The 27144-nt window shown below is 45.5% G+C and overlaps 1 protein-coding gene across 2 annotated transcripts in view; it reads left to right on the top strand.

The window, feature by feature from the left end:
- Positions 1-27144, top strand: part of xrcc5 (X-ray repair complementing defective repair in Chinese hamster cells 5) — a 487392-nt gene that overhangs the window by 276402 nt on the left and 183846 nt on the right. The window contains exon 18 of one of the 2 annotated variants that reach the window (XM_067986923.1): positions 24797-24893. The exons of the other annotated variant lie outside the window; for it this stretch is intronic. Within the exon in view, the coding sequence (XP_067843024.1) occupies positions 24797-24893 (97 nt within the window). The remainder of the gene's footprint in view (positions 1-24796; positions 24894-27144) is intronic. 2 annotated transcript variants of the gene reach the window in all.

Below are 27144 nucleotides of genomic sequence, written 5' to 3'. Positions count from 1 at the left end.
AAATGGTAAATGGATTCGATAGGATAGATATAGAGAATCTATTTTCTCTGGTGGGAGAGGACAAGCGGCCATTCAGGAATAAAATCAGGATGGACTTTTTCACACAAAGGGTAGTGAAATCTGGAACTCTCATCCCCAAAAAGCTGTGGATGCTGAGGGTCAATTGAAAATTTCAAAACTGAGATCGACAAATTCTTGTTGGGCAAGGGTATCGAGGGGTATGGAGCTAAGGCGGGTAAATGGAGTTGAAGTAATGATACTAGCTCAATTGTTAAATTTAAATCTGAGATAGATAGCTTTTTGGCAATCAAAGGTATTAAGGGATATGGGCCAAAGGCAGGTATATGGAGTTAGATCACAGATCAGCCATGATCTTATCAAATGGCGGAGCAGGCACGAGGGGCCGAATGGCCTACTCCTATTCCTATGTTCCTAAGTACAGATCAGCCGTGATCTAATTGAATGCTGGAACAGGCTCGAGGGTGAGAATGTAGGTTCACCACTGAAGGAGATGGAACAATTGATAGAAATAACTGTAGAAAAGGAATTGATTTTGGAAAACATTAGCAGAACTCGAGATGGTAGGTCATCGGGCCCTGATACCCTCAGCTGTTGCAAGAAGTCAGAGGGGAGATAGCAGAGGGTCTAGCCACAATTTTTCATTCCTTCCTAAATATGCAAATTGTGCCATGGAACTGGAGAGCAGCTGATGTAATACATTGGTCAAGAAGGGAGAAAAGGATAGTTACCTGTAGACCAGTTAATCTAACTTCAGTTATGGGCAAACTCTTAGAATCCATAATTTGAGATAAAATTAAGCATTTAAAAATGTATGGGTTAATCAAAGACAACCAGCTTGGATTTGTTAAAGGTAAGTTGTGTTTGATAAATGTAATAGTTTTTTGAAGAAATGACCGAAAGTATAGGTAAATGGGATGTAATGTCTCTGGAAATTCGAACGGCACACAGTGCAGTGTTTCATAAGATGGTTGTGTGAAAAATTCTGACATGGTATGTGGAAATGTAGCGGCATAGATTTTAAAAAAACAATTATATGGTAAGTGGGTGAAAGACGGAAATGATTACCTTAGGGGTCAGTGCTGGGCCCACTTTTGTTCTTTGTATAAACAGTTTTGGGTGTAGGGAACACAATCTTGTATGATACTGAAGTGGTTCTGTTACTGGACTAGTAATCCAGAGAGTGAGAGAATCAAATCTCAGCATGGCAGTTTGAGATTTTGAATTCAGAATCAGTAAAAACTGACGGATTGTCGTAAAAACCCAACTGGTTCATTAATGTCCTTTAGAGAAGGAAACCTGCCATTTTTATCTGGTCTGACCCATATGTCATTCCAATCCCACATCAATGTGGTTGACTCTGAAGGGGCCTAGGAAGCCACTCAGGGTAACTAAGGAGGGGCAATAAATGCCAACCTTGCCAGCAAGTCCCACATCCTGAGAATTAATTAAAAAAATTGCTGATTGGTTAGTAGAAGGGGCAGGTAACGGATACATTTTAATATATACAAGTGTGAGCTAATAGATTTGGAGTGAAAGTCAAGGAATGGGGTTGGCATCCAATCAGGGTGCACTCAGAGGAAGAATGTTGAGGAATTGAGATCTTGGGATTCAAATACATTAATCCCTGACAGTGAGAGTGCAGGTAGATAAAGCCACAAAAATGGTTAACAGCATTTTGTGTTTAATAAATAGGGGATAGCGTACAAGAGTAAAGAAGCAATGATGATTTTTTTTGGTTAGAAGATAGGAACACTGGAACAGGAGTAGGCCATTCAGCCCCTTGAACCTGTTCCGCCATTCAATTAGATCATGGCTGATCTGTACCTCAACTCCATTCACCCGCCTTTGCTCCATATCCCTTGCTACCCGACAACAGCAACAACTTGCATTTATATAAAGTCTTTAACGTAGTAAAATGTCCCAAGGTGCTTCATGGGAGCGATTATCAAACAAAATTTGACAACGAGCCACATAGATATTAGGACAGGTGACCAAAAGCTTGGTCAAAGAGGTAGGTTTTAAAAAGCGTCTTAAAGGAGGAGAGAGAGGTAGGGAGGTGGAGAGGTTTAGGGGGGGAAATCCGGTGCTTAGGACCAAGGCAGCTGAAAGCACGGCCACCAATGGTAGATCGATGAAAATCGGGGATGCACAAGAGGCCAGAATTAGAGGAGCACAGAAATTTCAGAGGGTTGTAGGGCTAGAGGAGGTTGCAGTGATAGGGAGGGATGAGATCATGGAGGGGTTTGAAAACAAGGATGAGAATTTAAAAATCAAGACATTGCGGATCGGGAGCCAATGTAGGTCAGCGAGCACAGGGGTGATGGGAGAATGGGACTTGGTGCCAGTTAGTATACGGGCAGCAAAGTTTTGGATGAGCTCAAGTTTATGGAGGGCAGAAGATAGGAGGCAGGCCAGGAGAGCATTGGAATATTCAAGTCAAGAGGTAACAAAGGCATGGATGAGGGTTTCAGCAGCATATGAGCTGAGGCAGGGGCGGAGTCGGGCAATGTTACGGAGGTAGAAGTAGGCGGTCTTGGTGATGGAGCAGATATGGGGTCAGAAGCTCATCTTAGGATCAAATAGGACGCCAAGGTTGCAAACGGTCTGGTTCAGCCTCAGACAATGGCCAGGGAGAGGGATGGATTTGGTGGAGTTTGTGGCAGGGACCGAAGACAATGGCTTCAGTCTTCCCAGTATTTAGTTGGAGAAAATTTCTGCTCATCCAGTACTGGATGTCAGACAAGCAGTGTGACAAATCAGAGAGAGAGAAGTGGTGGTAAGGTAGGGCTGGGTGTCGTCAGCGTACATGGGGAACCTGAAGTTGTGTTTTCGGATGATATCGCTGAGGGGCAGCCTGTAGATGAGAAATAGGAGGGGCTAAGGATAGATCCTTGGGGGACTCCAGAGGTAACGGTACAGGAGCTGGAAGAGAAGCCATTGCAGGTGATTCTCTGGTTATGACTGGATAGATAGGAAAGGAACCAGGCGAGGGCAGTCCCAGACAGCTGGACGACAGAGGAAAGGTGTTGGAGGAGGATGGTGTGGTCAACATGTCAAAGGCTACAGACAGGTTGAGAAGGATGAGGAGGGATAGTTTACCACGGTCACAGTCACATAGGATGTCATTTGAGGATGCCATAGAGGGAGTGCAGCAAAGGTTCACCAGACTGATTCCTGGGATGGCAGGACTGTTGTATGAGGAGAGATAGGGTCGACTAGGCCTAGATGGGGCAATGACAGAGGGGTGAAGGGTGTTTTTTTTTGAGGAGGCGTGTGATGATGGCAGTTTTGAAGAGGAAGCGACAGTACCCGATGAGAGGGAACCATTAACAATATCAGCTAACATGGGGCCAGGAAGGGAAGTTGGGTGGTCAGCTGTTTAGTGGGAATAGGGTCGATGGAGCAAGAGGTGGGTCTCATGGACAAGATGAGCTCAGAGAGGACGTGAAGGGAGATGAGAGAAACTAGAGCAAGATGCAAGGTCAGGGCTAGGTCAGGGGGGAGCCTGAGGGCAAGTTTGACTTGGTGGGCTAGGGGAAGGGAGGGAAACAGCAGAGGCAGCTTTATGGATGGCCTCGATCTTAGTGAAAGAAGTCCGTAGAATCATAGAAAGTTACAGCACTGAAGGAGGCCATTTGGCCATTCGTGTCTGTGCCGGCCGAAAAAGACCTACCCAGCCTAATCCCACTTTCTAGCTCTTGGTCCATAGCCCTGTAGGTCACGGCACTTCAGGTGCACATCCAAGTACTTTTAAAATGAATTGAGGGTTTCTGCCTCGACCACCCTTTTAGGCAGTGAGTTCCAGACCCCCACCACCCTCCGGGTGAAAAAATTTCTCCTCAGCTCCCCTCCAATCCTTCCACCAATTACTTTAAATCTATGCCCCTGGTTATTGACCCCTCTGCTAAGGGAAATAGGTCCTCCCTATCCACTCTATCTAGTCCGTCATAATTTTATACATCTCAATTAAATCATCCAATCATCCATGAACTCCTCGCACACGTCGTTGCAAGTGAGGGTGGAGGGGGCAGGGGAGAGGGGTTTAAGAAGGCAGTTTGTAGTGGAGAAGTGAAGCCAGGGATTATCTTTGCATTCTAGGATGATCCTGGAATAGTGAGCAGTTTTGGCAGAGGAAAGCCGGACCCGATAGTGCTTTATGTGGTCCAGTCAGACTTGGCGATGAATGGCTAAACCAGTTGTCCGCCATAAACTTTCAAGTCTGCTTCTCTTGGACTCGGCCTGTATTCACTTGAGTTTAGAAGATTGAGAGGGGATCTCATTGAAACATATAAAATTCTGACAGAGCTATACAGACTGGATGCAGGGAGGATGTTTCCCCTGGCTGGGGGGTCCAGAAGGTGGGATCACAGTCTCAGGATAGGAGTAGGACATTTAGGACTGAGATGAGGAGAAATTTCTTCATTCAAGGTGGTGAACCTGTGGAATTCTCTACCACAGAAGGCTGTAAAGGCCAAGTCACTGAATATATTTAAGAAGGAGCTAGATAGATTTCCAGACATAAAAGGCATCAAGGGGTATGGGGAGAGAGCGGGAATATGGTATTGAGATAGAGGATCAGCCATGATCATATTGAATGGTGGAGCAGGCTCGAAGGGCCGAATGGCCTACTCCTGCTTCTATTTTTGATGTTTCTATGTTTAAGGGAGCGGAGATGAGTGCTGTACCAGGGGGAACGACCGGTGTGGAAGAGTAATGGTTTTCATAGAATCAAAGAAAATTTACGGCACAGAGGGAGGCCACTTGGCCCATCGTGTCCGCGCCGGCCGAACATGAGCCAACCAGCCGAATCCCACTTTCCAGCACTTGGTCCGTAGCCTTATAGGTCATGGCACTTCAGGTGCACATCCAGGTACTTTTAAAATGAGTTGAGGGTTTCTGCCTCCACCACCCTTTTAGGCAGTGAGTGCCAGACTCCTATCACCCTCCAGATGAAAAAATTTGTCCTCAGCTCCCCTCTAATCCTTCTACCAATCATTTTAAATCTATGCCCCTGGTTATTGACCCCTCTACTAAGGGAAATAAGTCCTTCCGAACCACTCTACCTTCGCCCCACATAATTTTGTACACCTCAATTAAATCACCCCTCAGCCTCATCTGTTCCAAAGAGAACAACCCCAGCCGATCCAATCTTTCCTCACACCTAAAATTCTCCAGTCCCGGAAACGTCCTCGTAAATCTCCTTTGTACCCTCTCTAGTGCAATTACACCCTTCCTGTAATGTGGTGACCAGAACTGTACACAGTACTCAAGCTGTGTACTGACCAGTGTTTTATACAGTTCCAGCATAACCTTCCTGCTCTTATATTGTTGGGGAAGGTTTAAACTAGAGTGGCAGGGGGATTGGAACCTGAGCGGAGAGTCAGAAGGGAGTAAAGTTGAGAGCAGCAAGAGAGGGGAAGACCCAGGGCAAGACCCAGGGGAAATTTACAATACAAATAGTACAAATAGTTGTTACATAGGAACAGGAGCAGGCCATTCAGCCCCTCGTGCCTGCTCCGCCATTTGATAAGATCATGGCTGATCTGTGATCTAACTCCATATACCTGCCTTTGGCCCATATCCCTTAATACCTTTGGTTGCCAAAAAGCTATCAATCTCAGATTTAAATTTAGCAATTGAGCTAGTATCAATTGCCGTTTGCGGAAGAGAGTTCCAAACTTCTACCACCCTTTGTGTGTAGAAATGTTTTCTAATCTCACTCCTGAAAGGTCTGGCTCTAATTTTTAGACTGTGCCCCCTGCTCCTAAAATCCCCAACCAGCGGAAATAGTTTCTCTCTATCCACCCTATCTGTTCCCCTTAATATCTTATAAACTTCGATCAGATCACCCCTTAACCTTCTAAACTCCAGAGAATACAACCCCAATTTATAAGAACATAAGAAATAGGAGCAGGAGTAGGCCAATCGGCCCCTCGAGCCTGCTCCGCCATTCAATAAGATCATGGCTGACCTGATCCTAACCTCAAATCTAAATTCATGTCCAATTTCCTGCCCGCTCCCCGAAACCCCTAATTCCCTTTACTTCTAGGAAACTGTCTATTTCTGTTTTAAATTTATTTAATGATGTAGCTTCCTGGGGCAGCAAATTCCACAGACCCACCACCCTCTGAGTGAAGAAGTTTCTCCTCATCTCAGTTTTGAAAGAGCAGCCCCTTATTCTAAGATTATGCCCCCTAGTTCTAGTTTCACCCATCTTTGGGAACATCCTTACCGCATCCACCCGATCAAGCCCCTTCACAATCTTGTATGTTTCAATACGATCGCCTCTCATTCTTCTGAACTCCAATGAGTCGAGTCCCAATCTACTCAACCTCTCCTCATATGTCCGCCCCCTCATCCCCGGGATTAACCAAGTGAACCTTCTTTGTACTGCCTCGAGAGCAAGTATGTCTTTTCTGAAGTATGGAGACCAAAACTGTATGCAGTATTCCAGGTGCGGTCTCACCAATACCTTATATAACTGCAGCAATACCTCCCTGTTTTTATATTCTATCCCCCTAGCAATAAAAGCCAACATTCCGTTGGCCTTCTTGATCACCTGCTGCACCTGCAAACTAACTTTTTGATTTTCTTGCACTAGGACCCCCAGATCCCTTTGTACTGCAGTACTTTCCAGTTTCTCGCCATTGAGATAATAACTTGCTCTCTGATTTTTCCTGCCAAAGTGCATAACCTCTCATTTTCCAATATTGTATTGCATCTGCCAAATCTCCGCCCACTCACCCAGCCTGTCTATATCCCCTTGTAGGTTTTTTATGTCCTCCTCACTCTCTACTTTCCCTCCCATCTTTGTATCATCTGCAAACTTTGATATGTTACACTCGGTCTCCTCCTCCAAATCGTTAATATAGATTGTAAACAGTTGGGGACCCAGCACCGACCTCTGCGGAACACCACTGGCTGCTGGTTGCCAGTCCGAGAATGTACCATTTATCCCAACTCTCTGCTTCCTGTTAGATAACCAATCCTCCACCCATGCCAGAATATTACCCCCAATCCAGTGATTCTTTATCTTGAGCAATAATCTTTTATGTGGCACCTTGTCGAATGCCTTCTGGAAGTCTAAATACACTACGTCCACTGGTTCCCCTTTATCCACCCTGTACGTTATGTCCTCAAAGAACTCAAGCAAATTTGTCAGACATGACTTCCCCTTCATAAAGCCATGCTGACTTTGTCCTATTAAATAATGTTTATCCAAATGTTCTGCTACTGTCTCCTTAATAATAGATTCCAAAATTTTACCCACCACAGATGTTAGGCTAACTGGTCTATAATTTCCAGCCTTCTGCCTACTACCCTTTTTAAATAAGGGTGTTACATTAGCAGTTTTCCAATCTGCCGGGACCTTTGCCGAGTCCAGAGAATTTTGGAAAATTATTACCACAGCATCCACAATCCCTACTGCCATTTCCCTCAAGACCCTAGGATGTAAGCCATCAGGTCCAGGGGATTTATCCGCCTTGAGTCCCATTAATTTACTGAGTACCAATTCCTTAGTGATTTTAATCGTATTTAGCTCCTCCCCCCCTAGAGGCCCCTGTTTGTCCAGTGTTGGGATATTCTTAGTGTCCTCTACCGTAAAGACTGAAACAAAATATTTGTTCAGCATTTTTGCCATCTCCATGTTTCCCACCATTAATTTCCCGGTCTCATCCTCTAAAGGACCTACGTTTGCCTTAGCCACCCTTTTTCTTTTTATATAACTGTAGAAACTCTTGCTATCTGTTTTTATATTTTTTGCTAATTTATTTTCATAATCTATCTTCCCTTTCTTAATCAATCCTTTAGTTACTTTTTGCTGTCTTTTGAAGACTTTCCAATCTATAGGGTATGGTAGCATGGTGGTCATGTTACTGGACTAGTAATCCAGAGGCCTGGACTAAAATCCGGAGTCATGAGTTCAAATTCCGCCACGGCAGCTGGCGAATTTAAATTCAATTAATTAAATAAAAATCTGGAATTAAAATACTCGTATCAGTAATGGTGGCCATGAAACTACCGGATTGTCGTAAAAACCCATCTGGTTCACTAATGTCCTTTCGGGAAGGAAACCTGCCGTCCTTACCCGTTCTGGCCTATATGTGACTCCAGACCCACAGCAATGTGGTTGATTCTTAATTGCCCTCTGAAATGGCCTAGCAAGCCACTCAGTTGTAAAATCTCGCACCACACGGACTGCAGCAGTTCAAGAAGGCGGCTCACCACCACCTTCTCGAGGGCAATTAGGGATGAGCAATAAATGCTGGCCTCGCCAGCGACGCCCACATCCCATGAACGAATAATATCCTCCCACTAAGTTTGGCTACCTTATATGTCCTTGTTTTTAGTCGGATACTATCATTAATTTCCCACTACTGATGTCAGGCTCACCGGTCTGTAGTTCCCAGGCTTTTCCCTGCCGCCCTTCTTAAACAAAGGCACAACATTTGCTCCCCTCCAATCTTCAGGCACCTCACCTGTAGCTGTCGATGATTCAAATATCTCTGCTCGGGGACCCGCAATTTCCTCCCTAACCTCCCATAAGGTCCTGGGATACATTTCATCAGGTCCCGGAGATTTATCTACCTTGATGCGCGTTAAGACTTCCAGCACCTCCCTCTCTAATATGTACACTCCTCAAGACATCACTATTTATTTCCCCAAGTTCCCTAACATCCATGCCTTTCTCAACCGTAAATACCGATGTGAAATATTCATTCAGGATCTCACCCATCTCTTGTGGTTCCGCACATAGATGACCTTGTTGATCCTTAAGAGGCCCTACTCTCTCCCTAGTTACTCTTTTGCCCTTTATGTACTTGTAGAAGCTCTTTGGATTCTCTTTTGCCTTATCTGCCAAAGCAATCTCACGTCCCCTTTTTGCCCTCCTGATTTCTCTCTTAACTCTACTCCGGCAATCTCTATACTCTTCAAGGGATCCACTTGATCCCAGCTGTCTATGCATGTCATATGCCTCCTTCTTCTTTTTGACTGGGGCCTCAATCTCCCGAGTCATCCAAGGTTCCCTACTTCTACCAGCCTTGCCCTTCACTTTATAAGGAATGTGCTTACCCTGAACCCTGGTTAACACACTTTTGAAAGCCTCCCACTTACCAGACGTCCCTTTGCCTGCCAACAGACTCTCCCAATCAACTTCTGAAAGTTCCTGTCTAATACCATCAAAATTGGCCTTTCCCCAATTTAGAATTTTAGCTTTTGGGCCAGACCTATCATTCTCCATAGCTATCTTAAAACTAATGGAATTATGATCACTGGTCCCAAAGTGATCCCTCACTAACACTTCTGTCACCTGCCCTTCCTTATTTCCCAAGAGGAGGTCAAGTTTTGCCCCCTCTCTAGTCGGGCCATCCACATACTGAATGAGAAATTCCTCCTGAATACACTCAACAAATTTCTCTCCATCCAAGCCCCTAATGCTATGGCTGTCCCAGTCAATGCTCCTCGACACCAGTTCTTCTGCTACCCACTGTTCAGTGGAGGTGACTGAGCCGACTTCCCCCAGAATGCCCCTCTGTCTCCTCTGCTGGTAATGGTATGGTGAGGAATATGCCGAACCATGAGGTTACAGATTGTGCTGGAATACAATTCTGCTGCTGCTGATGGCCCACAGTGCCTCATGGATGCCCAGTTTTGAGCTGCTAGATCTGTTCTGAATCTATCCCATTTAGCACGGTGATAGTGTCACACAACACGTTGGATGGTGTCCTCAGTGCGAAGACGGGATTTCATCTCCACGAGGACTGTGCGGTGGTCACTCCTACCAATACTGTCATGGACAGATGCATTTGCGACAGGTGGATTGGTGAGGACGAGGTCAAGTAAGTTTTTCCCTCGTGTTGGTTCGCTCACCTCCTGTCGCAGGCCCAGTCTGGCAGCTCTGTCCTTCAGGACTCGGCCAGCTCGGTCAGTAGTGGTGCTACCGAGCCACTCTTGGTGATGGACATTGAAGTCCCCCACCCAGAGTACATTTTGTGCCCTTGCTACCCTCAGTGCTTCCTCCAAGTGGTGCTCAACGTGGAGGAGGACTGATTCATCAGCTGAGGGAGGACGGTAGGTGGTAATCAGCAGGAGGTTTCCTTGCCCATGTTTGACCTGATGCCATGAGATTTCATGGGGTCCAGAGTCAATGTTGAGGACTCCCAGGGCCACTCCCTCCTGACTGTATATCACTGTACCGGCACCTCTGGTGGGTCTGTCTTGCCAGTGGGACAGGACATACCCTGGGATGGTGATGGAAGAGTCTGGGACATTGGCTGAAAGGTATGATTCTGTGAGTATGGCTATGTCAGGTTGTTGCTTGACTAGTCTGGGACAGCTGTCCCAATTTTGGCACCAGTCCCCAGATGTTAGTGAGGAGGACTTTGCAGGGTCGACTGGGCTTGTTTAGCCTTTGTCGTGTCCGATGCTGGGTGGTCCGTCCGGTTTTATTCTTATTATGACTTTTCGTAGTGAGATTTTACAACTGAGTGTCTTGCTCGGCCATTTCAGAGGGCAGTTAAGAATCAACCACATTGCTGTGGGTCTGGAGTCACATTTAGGCCAGACCAGGTAAGGACGGCAGGTTTCCTTCCCTAAAGGACATTGGGTTTTTACGACAATTACTGATACTAGTATTTTAATTCCAGATTTTATTTAATTAATTGAATTTAATTAATTGAATTTAAATTTGCCAGCTGCCGTGGCAGGATTTGAACTCATGACTCTGGATTTTTAGTCCAGGCCTCTGGATTACTAGTCCAGTAACATAGCCACTATGCTACCGTACCCATATATAAATGTAGTTTGTACCATGGTTTGTGTCGGTGTGTGATGTCGTTTGTACCATGGTTTGTGTGGGTGAGTGATGTAGTTTATTCCATGGTTTGTGTAGGTGAGTGATGTCGTTTATACCATGGTTTGTGTAGGTGAGTGATGTAGTTTGTACCATGGTTTGTGTAGGTGAGTGATGTAGTTTGTACCATGGTTTGTGTAGGTGAGTGATGTAGTTTATACCATGGTTTGTGTAGGTGAGTGATGTAGTTTGTACCATGGCTTGGGTGGGTGTGTAATATTTGTACCATGGCTTGGGTGGGTGTGTAATGTTTGTACCATGGTTTGGGTGGGTGTGTAATGTTTGTACCATGGTTTGGGTGGGTGTGTAATGTTTGTACCATGGTTTGGGGGGTGTGTAATGTTTGTACCATGGTTTGGGTGGGTGTGTAATGTTTGTACCATGGTTTGGGTGGGTGTGTATTGTAGTTTACACCATGGTTTAGTGTTTCCTTGAACAATATGTCTTGGAACCAACCAGAGAACAGGCTATTTTAGATCTTGTATTGTGCAATGAGACAGTGTTAATTAGTAATCTCATAGTAAAGGAGAAGAGTGATCATAATATGATAGAATTTCACATTGAGTTTGAGAGTGACATACTTAAGTCAGGGTGTTCCCAAGGATGGATGAAACTAGAACTAGGGGGCATAATCTTAGAATAAGGGGCTGCTCTTTCAAAACTGAGATGAGGAGAAACTTCTTCACTCAGAGGGTAGTAGGTCTGTGGAATTTGCTGCCCCAGGACGCTGTGGAAACTACATCATTAAATAAATTTAAAACAGAAATAGACAGTTTCTTAGAAGTAAAGGGAATTAGGGGTTACGGGGAGCGGGCAGGAAATTGGACATGAAATTAGATTTGAGGTTAGGATCAGATCAGCCATGATCTTATTGAATGGCGGAGCAGGCTCGAGGGGCCGATTGGCCTACTCCTGCTCCTATTTCTTATGTTCCAGAAACTAGAGTCTTAAACTAAAGCAAAGCCAATTACATAGGTATGAGGGGCAAGTTGGCTAAGGAAGATTGGGAAATTATATTAAAAGGTATGACGGTAGATGAGCAATGGCAAACATTTAAAGGAATATTTCAAAATCTTTTCCCAAAGGTAGGGGAGTCTATAACGAGGGGACATAGATTTAAGGTGAGAGGGGAGAGATACAAAAGGGTCCAGAGGGGCAATTTTTTCACTCAAAGGGTGGTGAGTGTCTGGAACGAGCTGCCAGAGGCAGTAGTAGAGGCGGGTACAATTTTGTCTTTTAAAAAGCATTTGGACAGTTACATGGGTAAGATGGGTATAGAGGGATATGGGCCAAGTGCAGGCAATTGGGACTAGCTTAGTGGTATAAACTGGGCGACATGGACATGTTGGGCCGAAGGGCCTGTTTCCATGTTATAAACTTCTATGATTCTAATATTCTCAATGAATGTACATTCTATTGAGAAATAAAAACTCCATGGGAAAAGTGATTCATCTGTGGCTAACTAAAGATGTTAAGGATAATATTAGATTAGAAGAAGAGGCCTCTTATGTTGCCAAGAAGCCTGAGAATTGGGAGAGTTTTAGAAACCAGCAAAGGATGACCAAAAAATTGATAAAAAGGGAGAAAATAGAATATGAAAGTAAACTAGCAAGAAATATGAAAATGGATTGTAGGAGCTTCTACAAGTATGTAAAAAGGAAGACAGTAGAGAAAGTAAACTTTGGTCCCTTAGAGGCTGAGACAGGAGAAATTATAATGGGGAATAAAGAAATGGCAGAGACATTAAACAAATATTTTGTATCTGTCTTCACAGTAGAAGACACAAAAAACGTACCAGAAATAGTGTGGAACCAAGGGCTAATGAGAGTGAGGAAATTAAAGTAATTAATATCAGTCAAGAAAATGTACTGGAGAAACTAAGGGACTAAAAGCCGAATTCCCTGGACCTGATGGCCTACAGCCGAGGTTTCTGAAAGAGGTGGCTGCAGAGATAGCGGATGAATTGGCTGTGATCTTCCAAAATTCCCTAGATTCTAGAACTGTCCCAGCGGATTGGAAGGTAGCAAATATAACCCCGCTATTCAAGAAAGGAGGGAGAGAGAAAACAGGGAACTACAGACCAGTTAGACATACATCAGTCATTGGGAAAATGCTGGAATCCATTATTAAGGAAGTGGTAACAGGGCACTTAGAAAATCATAGTATAATTAGGCAGAGTCAACATGGTTTTATGAAAGGGAAATCGTAACAAATTTATTAGAGCTTTGGTGAGACCACACCTGGAGTACTGTCCACAGTTTTGATCTCCTTATCTAAGGAAGGATATACTTGCCTTAGTGGCGGTGCAACAAAGGTTCACCAGGTTAATTCCTAGGATAAGAGGGTTGTCCTATGAGGAGAGGTTGAGTAGAATGGGCCTTTACTCTCTGGAGTTTAGAAGAATGAGAGGTGATCTCTTTGAAACATATCAGATTCTGAGAGAACTTGACAGGGTAGATGCTGAGAGACTGTTTCCCCTGCTGGAGAGTCTAGAGCTACGGGGGCATAGTCGCAGGATAAGGGTTTGGAAATTTAAGACTGAGATGAGGAGGAATTTCTTCACTCGGAGGGTTGTGAATCTTTGGAATTCTCTACTCCAGAGGGCTGTGGATGCTGAGTCATTGAGTATATTGAATCATAGAATCATAGAAAATTTACGGCACAGAAGGAGGCCATTCGGCCCATCGTGTCCGCGCTGGCTGAGAAATGAGCCATCCAGCCTAATCCCACTTTCCCGCATTTGGTCCGTAGCCCTGCAGGTCACGGCTCTTCAGGTGCACATCCAGGGATTTTTTTAATGAGTTGAGTGTTTCTGCCTCTACCACCCTCTGAGGCAGTGAGTTCCAGACCCCCACCACCCTCTGGGTGAAAACATAGGAACATAGGAACAGGAGTAGGCCATTCAGCCCCTCGTGCCTGCTCCGCCATTTGATAAGATCATGGCTGATCTGTATCTAACTCCATATACCTCCCTTTGGCCCATATCCCTTAATACCTTTGATTGCCAAAAAGCTAGCTATCTCAGATTTAAATTTAGCAATTGAGCTAGTATCAATTGCCGTTTGCGGAAGAGAGTTCCAAACTTCTACCACCATGTGTGTGTAGAAATGTTTTCTAATCTCGCTCCTGAAAGGTCTGGCTCTAATTTTTAGACTGTGCCCCCTACTCCTAAAATCCCCAACCAGCAGAAGTAGTTTCTCTCTATCCACCCTATCTGTTCCCCTTAATATCTTATAAACTTCGATCAGATCACCCCTTAACCTTCGAAACTCGATAGAGAGTACAACCTCAATTTGCGTAATCTCTCCTCGTAACTTAACCCTTGAAGTCTGGGTATCATTCTAGTAAACCTACGCTGCACTCCCTCCAAGGCCAATATGTCCTTCCGAAGGTGCGATGCCCAGAACTGCTCACAGTACTCCAGGTGCGGTCTAACCAGGGTTTTGTATAGCTGCAACATTTTTCCTCATTTCCGCTCTAGTCCTTCTACCACTCACTTGAAATCTATGCCCCCTGGTTATTGACCCCTCCACTAAGGGAAATAGGTCCTTCCTATCCACTCTATCTCGGCCCCTCATAATTTTGTACACCTCAATCAAATCAGCCCTCAGCCTCCTCTGTTCCAAGGAAAACAACCCCAGCCTATCCAATCTGTCATCATAGCTAAAATTCTCCAGTCCTGGCAACATCCTCGTAAATCTCCTGTGCACCCTGTCCAGTGTAATTACATCCTTCCTGTATTTTGGTGACCAGAACTGTGCGCAGTACTCAATCTGTGGCCTATCTAGTGTTTTATACAGTTCCAGCATAACATCCCTGCTTTTATATTCTGTGCCTCGGCTAATAAAGGAAAGTATTCCATATGCCTTCTTAACCACCTTATCTACCTTCTACCCTACTGTCCTGCTACCTCCAGGAATCTGTGGACATGCACTCCAAGGTCCCTCACTTCCTCTACACCTCTCAGTATCCTCCCATTTATTGTGTATTCTCTTGCCTTGTTTGCTCTCCCCAAATGCATCATCTCACACTTCTCTGGATTGAACTCCATTTGCCACTTTTCTACCCATCTGTGTATCCATCTAGTCCATTGATATCTTCCTGCAGTCCACAGCTTTCCTCCTCACCATCAACCACCTAGCCTATCCTTGTGTCATCCACAAATTTCTTAATCATGCCCCCTATGTTTAAGTCCAAATCGTTAATGTATACCACAAAAAGCAAAAGACCTAGTACCAAGCCCTGCAGCACCCCACTGGAAATAGCTTTCCGGTCGCAAAAACACCCGTCGACCATTACCCTTTGCTTCCTGCCACTGAGCCAATATTGGATCCAATTTACCACATTCCCTTGGATCCCATGGGCCTTCACTTTTTTGACCAATCTGCCATGTGGGACCTTGTCAAAAGCCTTGCGAAAATCCATGTAGACGACATCAATTACGCTACCCTCATCGATCCTCCATGTCACCTCCTCGAAAAATTCGATCAAGTTAGTCAGACACGATCTCCCCTTAACAAATCCATGCTGACTGTCCTTGATTACTCCATGCCTTTCTGTTTATCCTGTCCCTCAGAATTGATTCCAATAATTTGCCACCACCGAGGTTAGGCTGACTGGCCTGTAATTACTTGGTCTATCCTTCGCTACCTTTTTAAACAACGGTACAACGTTAGCAGTCCTCCAATCCTCCGGCACTACACCTATCCAGTGAAGTTTGGAAAATGATGGTCAGAGCCTCTGCTATTTCCTCCCTGTCTTCTTTTAACAGCCTGGGATACATTTCATCCGGCCCTGGTGATTTATCCTCTTTCAAAGATGCTAATTCCCTTAATACTTCCTCTCTCACTATGTTTATCCCATCCAATATTTCACACTCCTCCTCCTTAAGAACATAAGAAATAGGAGCAGGAGTAGGCCAATCGGCCCCTCGAGCCTGCTCCGCCATTCAATAAGATCAAGGCTGATCTGATCCTAACCTCAAATCTAAAGAACACAAGAAGTAGGAGCAGGACCCGGCCACTCAGCCCCTGGGCCCGCTCTGCCACCCACAGGGCCTTGACCGATCCGAACTCAGCTTCATGTCCAATTTCCTGCCCGCTCCCCGTAACCCCTAATTCCCTTTACTTCTAGGAAACTGTCTATTTCTGTTTTAAATTTATTTAATGATGTTGCTTCCACAGCTTCCTGGGGCAACAAATTCCACAGACCTACTACCCTCTGAGTGAAGAAGTTTCTCCTCATCTCAGTTTTGAAAGAGCAGCCCCTTATTCTAAGATTATGCCCCCTAGTTCTAGTTTCACCCATCCTTGGGAACATCCTTACCGCATCCACCCGATCAAGCCCCTTCACAATCTTATATGTTTCAATAAGATCGCCTCTCATTCTTCTAAACTCCAATGAGTCGAGTCCAAATCTACTCAACCTCTCCTCATATGTCCACCCCCTCATCCCCGGGATTAACCGAGTGAACCTTCTTTGTACTCGAGAGCAAGTATGTCTTTTCTTAAGTATGGACACCAAAACTGTATGCAGTATTCCAGGTGCGGTCTCACCAATACCTTATATAACTGCGGAGATGCCGGTGATGGACTGGGGTTGACAATTGTAAACAATTTTACAACACCAAGTTATAGTCCAGCAATTTTATTTTAAATTCACAAGCTTTCGGAGATTTTCTCCTTCCTCAGGCAAATGTTTCAAGATCTTGAAACATTTGCCTGAGGAAGGAGAAAATCTCCGAAAGCTTGTGAATTTAAAATAAAATTGCTGGACTATAACTTGGTGTTGTAAAATTGTTTACAATTATATAACTGCAGCAATACCTCCCTGTTTTTATGTTCTATCCCCCTCGCAATAAAAGCCAACATTCCGTTGGCCTTCTTGATCACCTGCTGCACCTGCAAACTAACTTTTTGATTTTCTTGCACTAGGACCCCCAGATCCCTTTGTACTGCAGTACTTTCCAGTTTCTCACCATTAAGATAATAACTTGCTCTCCGATTTTTCCTGCCAAAGTACATAACCTCACATTTTCCAATATTGTATTGCATCTGCCAAATCGCCACGCACTCACCCAGCCTGTCTATATCCCCTTGCAGGTTTTTTATGTCCTCCTCACTCTCTACTTTCCCTCCCATCTTTGTATCATCTGCAAACTTTGATATGTTACACTCGGTCCCCTCCTCCAAATCGTTAATATAGATTGTAAAGAGTTGGGGACCCAGCACCGACCCCTGTGGAACACCACTGGTTACTGGTTGCCAGTCCGAGAATGAACCATTTATCCCAACTCTCTGCTTCCTGTTAGATAACCAATCCTCCACCCATGCCAGAATATTACCCCCAATCCAGTGATTCTTTATCTTGAGCAATAATCTTTTATGTGGCACCTTGTCGAATGCCTTCTGGAAGTCTAAATACACTACGTCCACTGGTTCCCCTTTATCCACCCTGTACGTTATGTCCTCAAAGAACTCAAGCAAATTTGTCAGACATGACTTCCCCTTCATAAAGCCATGCTGACTTTGTCCTTTGTGAAGACAAATGCAAAGTATTCTTTAAGAACCATACCCACATCATTCATCTCCACACATAGGTTACCTTTTTGGTCTCTAATAGGCCCTACTCTTCCCTTAGTTATCCTCTTGCTCTTAATGTATTAATAAAACATCTTTGGGTTTTCTTTGATTTTACTTGCTAATATTTTTTCATGCCCTCTCTTTGCTTTCCTAAATTCCTTTTTAACTTCGCCCCTGCACTTTGTATACTCCTTTAAGCTTTCCGTAGTATTGAGTTCCCGGTGTCTATCATAGGCTTTCTTTTTCTGCCTTATCTTACCCCGAATTCTTCTTGACATCCAGGGGGCTCTAGATTGGGTAGCCCCTCCCTTTTACTTTGTGGGAACATGTTTACCCTGAACCCCTTGAATCACCCCCTTGAACGCCTCCCACTGCTCTGACACTGATTTACCTTCAAGTAGCTGTTTTCAGTTTATTTCTGCTAAATCACTGCTCAGTTTAGTAAAATTGGCCTTTCCCCAAATGAAAACTCTTAACTCTTGCTCTGTCTTTGTCCTTTTCCATAACTATGCTAAAACTAACTGTATTATGATCACTACCACCAAAATGCTCTCCCACTGCGGCTTCTTCCACTTGCCCCTCTTTATTTCCTGGAACTAAATCCAGAACTGCCCCTCTCTCGTTGGGCTTGCTATATACTGGCTAAAAAAATTCTCCTGTGTGCAATTTAAGAATTCTGCGCCCTCTATACAATTCACACTGTTTGTATCCCAGTTAATATTAGGTAGATGAAATCCCCTACTATTACTGCCCTATTGTTTTTGCACTTCTCGGAAATTTGCTCCACTATCTCCCTCTGACTGTTTGGGGGTCTATAGTACTCTCCCAGTCATGTGACTGCCCCTTTTTTGTTCTTTAGCTCGACCCTTAAGGCCTCAATTGATGCTCCTTCTAAAATATCATCCCTCCTCATAACTGTAATTGTTTCCTTAACCAAAATTGCGCCCCCCCCCCATCCTTTTATATCCCCCTCTCTTGCATCTAAAAACCCTGTTACCAGGGACATTGAGCTGCCAGTCCTGCCCTTCTTTGAGCCATGGTTCTGTAATAGTTAAGAAATCATACTGCCACGTGTCTATCTGTGCCCTCAGCTCATCCGCCTTATTTCCTATACTCCTTGCATTGAGGTAAATACATTTAAGGACTGCCAAACTCCTCTGTTGTTTATTTTCTAATCTTTGTCCCCTCTGCCTTCCAGACTCACTCACTAATTTTCTGCCTTCCATTTCCAGTTCTGGCTTTATCCCATCTGAATCCACACTCAGGATCCCATCCCCCTACCATGCGAGTTCAAACCCTTCCCGACAGCAATAGCAAACCTCCCTTAAGGATATTTGTCCCGGCCCTGTTGAGGTGCAACCTGTCCGGCTTGTTCAGGTCTCACCTCCATCAGAACTGGTCCCAATACCCCAGGAATCTAAAGCCCTCCCTCTTGCACCACCTTTGTAGCCACATATCCATCTGCTCTATCCTCAAAGATCCTTGAAGGCTGAGATAGATAGATTTTTGGACTCTAAGGGAATCAAGGGATATGGGGATCAGGCAGGAAAGTGGAGTTGAGGTTGAAGTAAGGAGTTGAGGTTGAAGTAAGGACTTGGTTAGGAAATTGGCTGAGCAAAAGGCGACAGAGAGTAGGGATAATGGGTAAGTATTCACATTGGCAGGATGTGACTAGTGGAGTCCCGCAGGGATCTGTCTTGGGGCCTCAATTATTCACAATATTTATTACCGACTTAGATGAAGGCATAGAAAGTCTCATATCTAAGTTTGCCGATGACACAAAGATTGGTGGCATTGTAAGCAGTGTAGATGAAAACATAAAATTGCAAAACGATATCGATAGATTAGGTGAATGTGCAAAACTGTGGCAAATGGAATTCAATGTAGACAAATGTGAGCTCATCCACTTTGGATCAAAAAAGGATAGAACAGGGTACTTTCTAAATGGTAAAAAGTTAAAAACAGTGGATGTCCAAAGGGACTTCGGGGTTCAGGTACACAGATCATTGAAGTGTCATGAACAGGTGCAGAAAATAATCAATAAGGCTAATGGAATGCTGGCCTTTATATCTAGAGGACTAGAGTACATGGGGGCAGAAGTTATGCTGCAGCTATACAAAACCCTGGTTAGACCGCACCTGGAGTACTGTGAGCAGTTCTGGGCACCGCACCTACGGAAGGACATATTGGCCTTGGAGGGAGTGCAGCGTAGGTTTACTAGAATGATACCAGGACTTCAAGGGTTAAGTTACGAGGAGAGATTACACAAATTGGGGTTGTATTTTCCAGAGTTTCGAAGGTTAAGGGGTGATCTGATCGAAGTTTATAAGATATTAAGGGGAACAGATAGAGTGGATAGAGAGAAACTATTTCCGCTGGTTGGGGATTCTAGGAGTAGGAGGCACAGTCTAAAAATTAGAGCCAGACCTTTCAGGAGTGAGATTAGAAAACATTTCTACACACAAAGGGTGGGAGAAGTTTGGAACTCTTTTCCTCAAATGGCAAGTGATATTAGCTCAATTGCTAAATTTAAATGTGAGATAGATAGGTTTTTGGCAACCAAAGGTATTAAGGGATATGGGCCAAAGGCAGGTATATGGAGCTAGATCACAGATTAGCCATGATCTTATCAAATGGCGGAGCAGACACGAAGGGCTGAATGGCCTACTCATGTTCCTATGTTCCTAAGGTCAGCCATGTACTTATTGAATGGCGGAGCAGTCTTGAAGGGCCTCATGGCCTATTCCTGCTCCTAGTTCTTATGTTCTTAAGATGTTTTTATACCATGGTTTAGGTAGGTGGGTGAGTGATGTAGTAGTTTATATCATGGTTTTGGGTAGGTGTGTGTTGTAGTTTGTACCATGGTTTGGGTAGGTGAATTTTTTAAAATTTCGTTCATGGGATGTGGGCGTCGCTGGCGAGGCCAGCATTTGCTGCCCATCCCTAATTGCCCTTGAGAAGGTGGTGGTGAGCCGTTTTCTTGAACCGCTGCAGTCCGTGTAGTGAAGGTTCTCCCACAGTGCTGTTAGATGGGGAGTTCCAGGATTTTGACCCAGCGACGATGAAGGAATGGCGATATATTTCCAAGTCGGGATGATGTGTGACTTGGAAGGGAACGTGCAGGTGGTGGTGTTCCCATGTGCTTGCTGCCCCTGTCCTTCTAGGTGGTAGAGGTCGCGGGTTTCGGAGGAGCTGTGGGAGGCGCCTTGGCGAGTTGCTGCAGTGGATCCTGTGGATGGTGCACACTGCAGCCACAGTGCACCGGTGGTGAAGGGAGTGAATGTTTAGGGCGGTGGATGGGGTGCCAATCAAGCGGGCTGCTTTGTCCTGGATGGTGTTGAGCTTCTTGAGTGTTGTTGGAGCTGCACTCATCCAGGCAAGTGGAGAGTAGTCCATCACACTCCAGAATTGTGCCTTGTAGATGTGGAAAGGTTTTGGGGGAGTCAGGAGGTGAGTCACTCGCCGCAGAATACCCAGCTTCTGACCTGCTGTTGTAGCCACAGTATGTATGTGGCTGGTCCAGTTAAGTTCTGGTCAATGGTGACCCCCAGGATGTTGATGGTTGGGGATTCGGCAATGGTCATGCCATTGAATGTCAAGGGGAGGTGATTAGACACTCTCTTGTTGGAGATTGTAAACAATTTTACAACACCAAGTTATAGTCCAGCAATTTTATTTTTAATTCACAAGCTTTCAGAGGCTTCCTCCTTCCTCAGGTGAACGAAATTACCTGGCACTTGACCGGCGTGAATGTTACTTGCCACTTATGAGCCCAAGCCTGGATGTTGTCCGGGTATTGCTGCATGCGGGCACGGACTGCTTCATTATCTGAGGGGTTGTGAATGGAACTGAACACTGTGCGAACATCCCCATTTCTGACCTTATGATGGAGCGAAGGTCTTTGATGAAGCAGCTGAAGATGATTGGGCCTTGGACAGTGCCCTGAGGAACTCCTGCAGCAATGTCCTGGAGCTGAGATGATCGGCCTCCGACAACCACTACCATCTTCCTTTGTGCTAGGTACGACTCCAGCTACTGGAGAGTTTTCCCCCTGATTCCCATTTACTTCAATTTTACTTGGGCTCCATAGTGCCACACTCGGTCAAATGCTGCCTTGATGTCAAGGGCAGTCACTCTCACCTCACCTCTGGAATTCAGCTCTTTTGTTCATGTTTGGACCAAGGCTGTAATGAGGTCTGGAGCCGAGTGGTCCTGGCGGAACCCAAACTGAGCATTGGTGAGCAGGTTATTGGTGAGTAAGTGCCGCTTGATAGCACTGTCGACGACACCTTCCATCACTTTGCTGATATTTGAGAGTACACTGATGGGGCGGTAATTGGCCAGATTGGATTTGTCCTGCTTTTTGTGGACAGGACATACTTGGGCAATTTTCCACATTGTTGGATAGATGCCAGTGTTGTAGCTGTACTGGAACAGTTTGGCGAGAGGCACGGCTAGTTCTGGAGCACAAGTCTTCAGCACTACAGCCGGGATGTTGTCGGGGCCCATAGCCTTCGTTGTATCCAGTGCACTCAGCCGTTTCTTGATATCACGTGGAGTGAATTGAATTGGCTGAAGACTGGCTTCTGTGATGGTGGGGATATCGGGAGGAGTCTGAGGTGGATCATCTACTGGGCACTTCTGGCTGAAGATGGTTCCAAACGCTTCAGCCTTGTCTTTTGCACTCATGTGCTGGACTCTGCCATCATTGAGGATGGGGATGATCACTGAGCCTCCTCCTCCCGTTAGTCCACCACCATTCACGACTGGATGTGGCAGGACTGCAGAGCTTTGATCTGATCCGTTGGTTGTGGAATCGCTTAGCTCTGTCTATAGCATGTTGCTTCCGCTGTTTAGCATGCATGTAGTCCTGTGTTGCAGCTTCATCGGGTTGGCACCTCATTTTTAGGTACACCTGGTGCTGCTCCTGGCATGCTCTTCTACACTCCTCATTGAACCAGGGTTGATCCCCTGGCTTGTTGGTAATGGTAGAGTGAGGAATATGCCGAGCCATGAGGTTACAGATTGTGCTGGAATACAAATCTGCTGCTGCTGATGGCCCACAGCGCCTCATGGATGCCCAGTTTTGAGCTGCTGGATCTGTTCTGAATCTATCCCATTTAGCACGGTGGTAGTGTCACACATCACGATGGATGGTGTCCTCAGTGTGAAGACAGGAATTCTTCTCCACAAGGACTAATTCCAAAATTCTATGGACTCTGGAACCGTTCATACAGATTGGAGGGTGGCAAATGTAACCCCACCATGGTCTCCTTATCTGAGGAAGCATGTCCTTGCCATGGAGGGAGTGCAACGAAGGTTTACCGGACTGATTCCTGGGATGGCAGGACTGACGTATGAGGAGAGATTGGGTCGACTAGGCCTATGTTCACTAGAGTTTAGAAGAATGAGAGGTGATCTCATCGAAACATATAAAATTCTAACAGGACTAGACCGACGAGATGCAGGGAGGATGTTCCCAATGGCTGGGGAGTCCAGAACCAGGGGGTCACAGTCTCAGGATATGGGGTATGCCATTTAGAACCGAGATGAAGAGAAATTTCTTCACTCAGAGGGTGGTGAACCTGTGGAATTCTCTACCACAGAAGGCAGTGGAGGCCAAGTCATTAGATGTATTCAAGAAGGAGACAGATATATTTCTTAATGCTAAAGGGATCAAGGGATATGGGGAAAAAGCGGGAACAGGGTCCTGAGTTAGACGATCAGCCATGATCTTTTTGAAAGGCGGAGCAGGCCTGAAGGGCCGAATGGCCTACTCTTGCTCCTATTTTCTATGTTTCTATCTATGTGTGGCGGTCATTCCTACCAATACAGGTAGATTGGTGAGGACGAGGTCAAGTAAGTTTTTCCCTCATGTTGGTTCGCTCACCACCTGCCGCAGGTCCAGTCTGGCAGCTATGTCCTTCAGGACTCGGCCAGCTCAGTCAGTAGTGGTGATGGACATTGAAATCCCCCACCCAGAGTACATTCTGTGCCCTTGCTACCCTCAGTGCTTCCTCCAAGTGGTGCTCAACATGGAGGAGGACTGATTCATCAACTGTAAGTATCAACTGTATAAAACGCTGGTAAGGCCACAGCTGGAGTATTGTGCGCAGTTCTGGTCACCACATTACAGGAAGGACATAATTGGTCTGTAGAGAGTGCAGAGAAGATTTACAAGAATGTTGCCAGGGCTTGAAAATTGTAGCCACGAGGAGAGATTGGATAGGCTGGGGTTGTTTTCCTTGGAGCAGAGGAGGCCGAGGGGAGACTGGATTGAGGTGTACAAAATTATGAGGGGCCGATATAGAGTAGAGAGGAAGTACCTGTTTCCTCTCGCGGAGAGTTCAAGAACTAGAAGACATAGATTTAAGCTGATTGGCGGCAGGATTAGAGGGGACATGAGGAAAAACATTTTTACCCAGAGGGTGGTGGGTGTATGGAATTCACTGCCCGAATTGGTGGTAGAGGCAGGGACCCTCAACTCTTTTTAAAAAGTACCTGGACCTGCACCTAAAGTGCTGTAAGCTGCAGGGCTACGGACCGGCTGCTGGAAGGTGGGATTAGAATGGGCACCTGGTTGTTCTTCGAGCCGACGCGGACACGATGGGCCGAATGGCCCCCTTCTGTGCTGTATCTTTTCTATGGAGGTTTCCTTGCCCGTGTTTTACCTGATGTCATGAGATTTCATGGGGTCCAGAGTCAATGTTGAGGACTCCCAGGGCCACTCCCTCCTGACTGTATATCACTGTACCGCCACCTCTGGTGGGTCTGTCCTGCCGGTGGGACAGGACATGCCCAGGGATGGTGATGGAAGAGTCTGGGACGTTGGCAGAAAGGTATGATTCTGTGAGTATGGCTATGTCAGGCTGTTGCTTGACCATTCTGTGGGACAGCGCTCCTAATTTTGGCACAAGTCCCCAGATGTTAGTGAGGAGGACTTTTCAGGGTCGACTGGGCTTAGTTTGCCTTTGTCGTGTCCAGTGTCTCGTGGTCCGATGCCGGGTGGTCCGTCCGTTTTTATTCTTATTATGACTTTTTGTAGCGAGATTGTACAACTGAGTAGGCCATTTCAGAGGGTGATTAAGAATCAACCACATTGCTGTGTATCTGGAGTCACAGATAGGCCAGGCCGGGTAAGGACGGCAGGTTTCCTTCCCTAAAGGACATTAGTGAACCAGATGGGTTTTTACGACAATCCGGTAGTTTTATGGCCACCATTACTGAGTGATGTATTTTATATCATGGTTTAGGAGGTGAGTGATGTAGTTTATACTATAGTAGTATACTGTACAGTTAGTCACATAACTCTGTCCGGCTTCCTTTGATGTATTTCCAGGCCGGAGAAGCGAAACTCTTCAACACTTTGCTGAAAACCCTCAAAGAGAGTGTGGAGGAAAAGGGTCTGCAGGAGTTCTGGGAGCTGATAGTGCAAGGTGGGAAGCACTCCATCATTCCATTTGTTCCTCAGGTGTAACAACAGCAACTTGAATTTATGTAGCGCCTTTGATGTAGTAAAACATCCCAAGGTGCTTCACTGGAGCATTTTTAAACAAAATTTGACACAGAGCCACATAAGGCGATATTAAGACAGGTGGTCAAAGAGGAGGGGTTTAAGGAGCATCTTAAAGGAGGAGATTGTGGTCGAGAGGCAAAGAGGTTTAGGGAACATAAAGGAGTAGGTCGTTCAGCTGTTCAAGCCTGTTCTGCCATTCAGTGAGATCATGGCTGATCTGTATCCTAACTCTATTCACCCGCCTTGGCTCCATTTCCCTTAATACCCTTAGCAAAAATCTATCGACCTCGGGTTTAAAATTATTAATTGAGCTAGCATCTACAACTTTTTGTGGGAGAGAGTTCCATTTCTACCACTCTTTGGGTGAAGTAGTGTTTCCTAGCTTCTCCCCTGAATGGTCTGATTTTAAGGTTATGTCCCTTTGTCCTGGACCCTTCCACCAGAGGAAAACGTTTCTCTCTATCTACCCTATCAATTCCTTTCAAAATCTTAAAAACCTCAATCGAATCACTCCTTAACATTCTATATTCCAGGGAATATGAGCCTAGTTTATGTAATCTCTTCTCATAATCTAGCCCTTGGAGCCCTGGAAGTGAGTTCCAGAGTTTAGGGCCAAGGCAGCTAAAGGCACAGCCACCAATGGTGGACTGATGAAAATCGGGGATCCACAAGAGGCCAGAATTGGAGGTGCACAGAGATCTCGGAGGGTTGTCGGGCTGGAGGAGGTTACAGAGATAGGGAGGGGTGAGGCCATAGAGGGGTTTGAAAACAAGGACAAGAATTTAAAAATCAAGGCGTTTTCGGACCGGGAGCCAATGTAGGTCAGCGAGCACAGGGGGTGATGGGTGAACGGGACTTGGTGCGAGTTAGGATACGGGCAGCAGAGATTTGGATGAGCTCAAGTTTATGGAAGATGGGAGGCCAGCCAGGAAAGCATTGGAGTAGTCTAGTTTAGAGGCAACAAAGGCATGGATGAGGGTTTCAGCAGCAGATGAGCTGAGGCGGGGCAGAGACAGGCGATGTTACGGAGGTGGAAGTAGGCGGTCTTGGTGATGGAACAATTATGTGGTCAGAGGTCATCTCAGGGTCAAATAGGATGCCACGGTTGTGAACGGTCTGGTTCGGCTTCAGTCAGTGGCCAGGGAGAGGGATGGAGTCGGTGGCTCGGGAACCAAGTTTGTGGCAGGGATCGAAGGCAATGGTTTCGGTCATCCCAATATTTAATTGGAGGAAATTTCTGCTCATCCAGTACTGGATGTCAGACGAGCAGCATGACAAATCCGAGGCAGTGGAGGGGTCGAGAGAGGTGGTGGTGAGATAAAGCTGGGTGTCGTCCTAATATATATGGAACATAAGAACATAAGAAATAGGAGCAGGAGTAGGCCATACAGCCCCTCGAGCCTTCTCCGCCATTCAATAAGCTCGTGGCTGATCTTCTACCTCAATGCTATTTTCCTGCATCATCCCCATATCCCTTGATGCCATTAAATCTATCGATCTCTGTTTTGAATGTACTCAATGACTGAGCTTCCACAGCCCTCTGGGGTAAAGAATTCCAAAGATTCACCACCCTCTGAATGAAGAAATTTCTCCTTATCTCGGTCCTAAATGGCCTACCCTTTAATCTGAGACTGAGACCCTTGGTTCTAGATTCCCCAGCCAGTGAAAACATCCTCCTTGCATCTACCCTGTTGAGCCCTGTAAGAATTTTGTATGTTTCAATGAGATCACCTCTCATTCTTCTAAACTCGAGAGAATACAGGCCTAGTCTACTTAATCTCTCCTCATACAACAATCCCGCCATCCCAGGAATCAGTCTGGTGAACCTTCGTTGCATTCCCTCTTAGGTAAGGAGACCAAAACTGTACACAATACTCCAGGTGCGGTCTCACCAAGGCCCTATATAATTGCAGTAGGACATCTTTACTACTGTACTCAAATCCTCTTGTAATAAAGGCCAACATACCATTTGCCTTCCTAATTGCTTGCTGCACCTGCATGTTGGCTTTCAGTGACTCATGTACAAGGACATCCAGGTCCCTTTGAACATCAACATTTCCCAATCTCTCACCATTTAAAAAATACTCTGCATTTCTGTTTTTCCTACCAAAGTGGATAACTTCACATTTTTCCACATTATATTCCATCTGCCATGTTCTTGCCCACTCACT

This window comes from Heptranchias perlo, chromosome 7 (genome assembly GCF_035084215.1).
Source record: "Heptranchias perlo isolate sHepPer1 chromosome 7, sHepPer1.hap1, whole genome shotgun sequence".
Classification (NCBI taxonomy): domain Eukaryota; kingdom Metazoa; phylum Chordata; class Chondrichthyes; order Hexanchiformes; family Hexanchidae; genus Heptranchias; species Heptranchias perlo.
Note: the sequence above shows the minus strand (reverse complement) of the source record. Positions and strands in the feature narration are given on the sequence as shown.